The sequence below is a fragment of the Leuciscus leuciscus genome (genome assembly GCF_965113295.1).
Source record: "Leuciscus leuciscus genome assembly, chromosome: 9".
Taxonomy (NCBI): domain Eukaryota; kingdom Metazoa; phylum Chordata; class Actinopteri; order Cypriniformes; family Leuciscidae; genus Leuciscus; species Leuciscus leuciscus.
Window position 1 is genome coordinate 25,186,087 of NC_138733.1, and position 6,937 is coordinate 25,193,023.

General features: G+C 35.5%; 1 protein-coding gene across 1 annotated transcript; it reads right to left on the reverse strand.

Annotated features, from left to right (window-relative positions):
• Positions 1-4,122: 4,122 nt before the first annotated feature.
• LOC309505373 (olfactory receptor 1M1-like) lies at positions 4,123-5,112 on the reverse strand (the record flags this gene model as incomplete). Its single annotated transcript, XM_082178734.1, has 1 exon — positions 4,123-5,112. Exon 1 carries the CDS (start codon positions 5,074-5,076, stop codon positions 4,123-4,125), a length of 954 nt encoding a protein of 317 aa, XP_082034860.1. The 5' UTR covers positions 5,077-5,112.
• Between the last annotated feature and the right edge of the window lie 1,825 nt (positions 5,113-6,937).

Sequence of the window (6,937 nt, forward strand, 5' to 3'; positions counted from 1 at the left end):
CTCAGGTGTCTGGATTGTTTGTTTTGTGTGTCTCTCTATTGTGCCACAGGTGTGGAGCTACTGGACAGCATTACATAAGCACTAATGAGCAATCAGCCACTAATGAGCAATCTTTTTTCTTGTTACCTTGTCTCTTTATATCGTATGTTTGCATTGAGTGCTTGTCAAAACACTCAAGCTACACATTTGTGATGCGATCTGGGAAAACCCGTCGGACGTCGCGCTGGGCCGTTTTCAGTAAATTCCAAAATAGTTTGAATGTCAGTTTTTTGTCCAATTTTTTTTTTTTCATAAAATTATTATTCTATAACATCTTTTCTCTTATCCCTGAAAATATCTTGGCAAAATTCCCATGTTTAGTGCAGAAAAACAGCGATAGTGTCAAGCAGAAAATACTCTCTTTCTCTAATGCAGTGGTTCTCAAACTTTTTACACCAAGTACCACCTCAGAAAATATTTGGCTCTCCAAGTACCACCATAATGACCAATATGAATACAGTAGCGTAGTAGGCCTAACTATTCAGCTATTGTTATGCGTAGGCCTACAGCTAAAAAATGAGGCAGCTTAATTTCTAATAAGAATATTTATTATTGTCAGCCACATTAAACATTGTAAAAACACAGTTTGAACATTAACACTGCACTGTGCTGCTTACATACAGGTAAATAAAAAACTTAAATAATGATTCAATTAAAATGTATTGCACCTAAAAGTGAAATAAAAACTGAAGCCTACTGTACTTAAAATATGAAGTAAAAAAAAATACTGTACTTAATTAAAAAAACACAGGCTGTGTATTGATATTTAACCTTTTAAAACGTACATTTAAAATATTCTGGCTGACCCTAAGTTTTTCAAGGCGATCATTATTTAGAACTGATCACTATAATTGTTTCCATGGTGACGCGTCATTGCTTGTCACGTTACACACCGCAGCCACAATATCGCTGACTGATGTGACTGACTAATGAGCTGCTTTTATTTAATTTTTTTATTCAAAATATTCACAAATGTGTTAGCTATCGCATGAAATATTTGATATTCCGAGTGTCAAATATATGCAAGTGGAAGTATTATGTTGTTTAAACACCTTTATAACGATCGCGTTAGTTGAGCGCCGTCATGTTTGTGCCACTGTTCAGAGAATCGGATCTGTTGGATTGTTACAGCACGTGAATTCATCCACTTCTCCCGAAATACATGAAAGTAGTGGCCGGTGAACTGGGAGAAGAATAGAGTTAACTTTAAAGTTACTAACACAATGTGTAATAAATAAAATCTGATATGAATAAAATGTGTCGTCTAATTATAATGGAAATTATAATTATTTCCGCTTCCATAGACATCAGTGTGTATTTTACAAATTCTAAATGTATTGTTTTTTTAGTACTTGGGTGAATTTAAATGTCTGAAACCTAAAATAAACATTATGTGGTTAAAAACACTGAATAATTGTGATATTTGACAGTGCCTGAGTGGCGCGCGTCCGTCTCTGGCTCAGCGCCAGCCAACTGCGAAAGCACATTTGAATTTAGCAGTTGATCGCGTGATGCACTGGCCGTTCTACACCGGTGTCAAAGAGTATAGAAGCCTCTTTGCCGGTGTAATCGTATCGTAGGCTCCAGGGGCCAGCCAAGACTGAGCACACAATAATAGACAGTAAAGATCACACCGGTTTGATCATACGTGCGAAATTCACTGATTCCTCTGCATTCTATGCGACCATTTTCTCTAACGCACGGCAGAGGTAAAAAATACATATAGGCCTATCCCATACACCTGTCCGTCTCTTAACACTACAAAGATAGTTTACCTATAAAATAAACCACATAACATGTACAGTGAATGTATTAGTGCGCATTTCGCGCCAATCCTGTTTAAAAAAAAAGAGTGCCAAGCGTCCCGACGGTGACAGTTATAAAACCTGTTTTTCTCAAAATTCCGTTCCAGAAAATCATAGCGATCGGCCGACTTATGATAAACATAACTTTTGCTACCAACAAGCTATGATAAAAATAAAAAAGAGATTTGGAAAGGGCTTGATACCAGCTTCCATATGATATCAAAACCTGTAATAGGTCAAATTTCACCATGTGGTGGGTTTTCCCAGATCGCATCACATTTGATTATTCTATTTAAATCTTTACTTTATATTTTACCAGTTCATTATCTATGAGGTCCTCGCGCCGGCCGTTTAACGTGGGTCTCACGATCACAAACTCCTCCGTTTTTGGTCACTAAACAGAGGTAATTAGCTAATATCTTAGATGGTCGCATTCCCACTTACTCTATCGAAGATATTTTGTGTAGCCCCCATGGATCTGTATACACTTGAATTAAAATAACATTCTCTCTAGTCACAGGTCATTACCACTACTACAGATATAAGCCGACCAATATTACTTCTCTGGAAGTAGCTTTGGTTTGGTCATGCCATGGTTTTCCACGTAGGCCTACACTCAGCTACAGTAACATTACGACTCAAAACTTGTTCAACTCAAAACTGGACTCTAGTCCGTTACTACCTGACAAAGATTTGCGGTAACATACGCATTCGCTTAAATTACTTTGGAAAATAATTTCAGAGTAAATCAGATTAAAATCAAATGTAACAATTTATTATGTCAGGTAAATGTATCATGCCAATTATATAATCAATTCAAAGACAGTCAATACAAAACGTTAAATGCTCAGAGATATAGAGTAAAAGATGCATACCTGACATTAGAAAAAAATACATAATGCTGAGCGTCTGGGGACATTCACATTCATTAGAATGTGGCATCAGTTTACTGTCAGGGTTTTGTCGTTTAGCGTCGCGCCGCATCCAGTGTAGTATCACTGATAATGGACATTCTATTGTCTTGTCCAGTCTAGACACAGTGCTATGAAATAGCAGTGCTCGGCCGCATGTTCTCAGTGTACCACAACCTCAAGTTTAACCTGACATATTCCTGTGCCATGAACAACAAGGTACTGGATGCGGCAGTTCATCGGACTCAGTGAAATCTTGGTTGTAGATGGTTGGAAATTGAAATCCATGGCTTAGTGTGGATTTCAAAACCAAAATGGCATATTACTTAACAATTAGTTAATAGTCATGTGCCTCAACAAGTAAAGTCATAACATAATGATACATTTGCAAATCATTAGCTAATGATTAATTAAAGCAGACAATTCAAAGTTGAAGTACAGTACATGACTTCAACCCATTGTGGTAATTAACACATTAATGTTCACTATTAGTTAATAAAATATGTTATTGAGGAATTAATACATTATGACACATTTAATTAATAACAATTCATATATTACTTAATCTATTAATCATTTAGAATCTTTATAAGTTACTGATGCATTAATCATTAATTAATGTTTTAGTTCTTCATGAGTCATACACTAACACATGATTATCTGTGCATTAGTTAAGCATGAATTAATTCATATTAGTGCACCCGTATTGTAAAGTGTTACCATCTAAATTAATACATTATTGAGGTGATTGACTCAGTGCGATTGTGTCTTGGATGGGGATGCTAGTTTCACAAGAGAGAGTTCAAATGTTAATTTCCAGAAGCCTCCCTTGTCTTCTCTGTGAGTAGTCGTTCCTCAACCAGACGGCCCGGCATTGTCTAATTTCTAAAGTCTTACAGTATATACAGAATATTGAAACACCTCTTCTGTTTTTACTACCATTACCTCTGCCATGTTTTTGCTGTTGTTCATTGTATTCATTAATGTTCTTAAAACATCATCTTTATCAAACCTCCACTTTGGTATTCCTGACAAAAATACTATATAAGCAATAAAATAATTCAAATTTCTTGCAAATTTTTTTGCATTTTCAATTAGTTTTGTCTTGGGGTCAGTAACTAACACACTTGAAATCAGATGGATTAATTCATAAATAAATAAACAACATTTCATTGCTGTTAACCAACACACAACTAATGTGTCCAATATACATGTTAAGAGTCTTGCAGACTAAATTTATTTTCTGCTTGTACAATTTTATTTTCCACATAATGGATCTACAAACATTTATGAAATACATAAATGTAATTTTTCATATAGGTAATTTAATTCACAATGATTGAAGAACACATAGACAATCATTACAGTCATTTTGAAACGTTCCCTCTAATTGGTGCAGATCTGTTGTTAAGCATTTTTCGGATTAAGTCTTTGATTTTAGCTGTGTTTAAAACATAAATGATGGGATTGAGCATTGGTGGAAGAGCAAATGAAAGAGATCCGCTGATGATCCTGGCATTAGTAGTAGGTGAAGCAATCAAAATGCATATTATGGGAAGAAAGAATGATCCAACTACCAAAAGGTGAGAAACACAGGTCTTCAGTGCTTTTAAACGTCCTTCCCAAGTAGTAATTTTACATAAAGCAAGAAAAATGCCCACATATGACAGGACAATAATGAAAGGTGGTGCAATAATGAATAAAGCTTGAATGAGGGTTGCTAATAACTTATTAATGCTATTGTCATTGCATGGCAGCCTCAGCAATGTTCCATAGTCACAATACCAACTCTCTACCACGTTGGAATTACAGAATGAAAGTCTGGTCATCAAAGATGTTGACAGTGTTACAATACAGGTGTTAAATGCCCATATTACTGAAAACACTATAGACATTAACTTATTATTCACTATAGCATGATATCTTAGTGGAAAACAAATTGCAATGAAACGATCAAATGCCAGAACAACAAGAGTGTAAGTTTGCACAGTAATAAAGAAATTCACAAAAAACATGTTTGCCAAACAAGCATTGTATGAGATGTACTGTGAGTCGAAAAAAAAAATCTTCATCATGTTAGGAATCAGTGCATTAGTTTCACCAATGTCGGCCAAGGCCAAGTTAAACACACCAATGTACATTGGACTGTGCAGGCTCCGGTCAAGAGCTATAATGAAAAGGACTATCGAATTTCCAATTACAGTAATAAAATATATGATAAATAAGAATATATAGTAATAAGTGTTGTACGGTGTACCTGTAAGCCCAGTGATGAAAAAGTATTCAGGATGAACAATCGAGATATTCTGGGATAAACTCATGGCAACTTTGCATTTGTTGTTTTGCACAGGCTGAAAATAGAAATTACTATAAAAAATAAAAATAAACAAATATGGACTTTACCAAATTGTCATCTCACACTTTTAACATCTATATTGAATATATGTTGAATATATACCTTTATGCAAACTTGCTGCATAATAATTGAATCACAGACAAAATAATCTTAAAGTTTTAGAGCAAGAGAAAACAATGACAGTGTCTGAATGTTTGTGAGCTGCTCTGAATTGAATAGTCTGTTTTAAATGCCCATCCTTAATCTCTCATGTCGCAAAGATCATTGGACATCTGCGTCATTGAATCCAAATATATCTACAGATTCATCTCTTGAGAGCTTTCAGACAACACAATGATGTAACACTTGTATATTGAAGTAAATTTCCTGGCCACTGCTTTAGTTTTGATAAACATTTTCTTCACTGGCTACACAATTCCTCTTTGTGAAGTTCTCATTAGTGCACATTATATTAAAGTAACGCAAGGGTATATTTAATTCTACATAACTGCAACTGCAGTACAACTTATGTCCATGTGTTGGCCTTGTCAGCGAGTAGTGGAAATGGTTGAGATTCTCTCGATGAGGTCTATTCAAATATGCCTCTCTAATATAACGACTATAATATATAACAACCTGCATAATGTGTAATACTTACTTACATTTCATGCCTGCTCTAAATCACGTTTTTTCAAACTGAGGTTCATTGTTCACCACTAGTGGACAGCAAAACTTGCTTTGGACCAATATTTATTGTGAAACGCTCTATACAAATAGTACAGTGACAACATAATATGCAAATGATTTCATTCATATTGTATGTATAATATCACACATATAATTTTTTCCTCAAATGGTATAAATGAGTTTTAAAATACATAGTTGCCTTTATTTTAGGAAGTAAGTCCTTTGCTAGGAAATCATATAAGGGGATCCTTGGCATCAAATTGTTTGAAAACGCATATTTTAACTAAATAATATGCTTTTTGGTAACTTCAGACAGACATCAATACAATACAAGACCAGTGTAAACAACTCAGTAGCCTATTTATTTGGGGCTACTTAAAGTTATTTAGGAGGAGGGTGAGCGGTTGATATTGATATAATATATTTTTTTTTTAACTCATTTAAAATGCTGAACAAAAGTTAAATAAAAATGTTTACATTAAAAAAAAAATTAACAAATAACTTTTGCTTATATATGAAGTTTTATTAAAGGACATTATCAAATAATGATTTTGGCACGATGGCACCCTCTACCATGCAGCGCCCCATGCACTGCATATACTGTCACAGTGTCTGGTTTATGTTCCTTGGGTCACCACTAGATGTCCTCCTTCCCCATGGTGTCCATCACACTCTTGAACTACATCCCCCATGATCCTTGTCTTTTCATTGCACTCAGCTGTCCCTTATCACTGATCATTGCACTCAGCCTGTTCCCCATTAGCATTGTCATTTCCCTGTGTATATAACCCTGTCTGTTTTAGTATGTGTCACGGAGTCCTTGTATTTATCACGCCACTTCAGTGTCTGTTGCTTGTCTGCGCTTGTCTTGTGTTTTGGATTGCTATATTGGTATTTGACCCATGCCAGGACTTGACCACTGTTTTTGGATTTTCCCTTAATAAATTACTTACTGCAAATTGGATCTTCCCTGCTTCTCGTGTGTGGATCGTGACATATACTGCATACTAGGGGTGAGCCCGAAGCCGAATACTTTATTCGGTAAGGCTTCAAAATGACAAACGAATAATTCTGCCGAATAATTTTCTTATCAGCGGTCTCCGGCAAGCACATATCTCAAGGTCCACCCGGAAATGCAGTGGCCTCGGGATGCCCGTCCC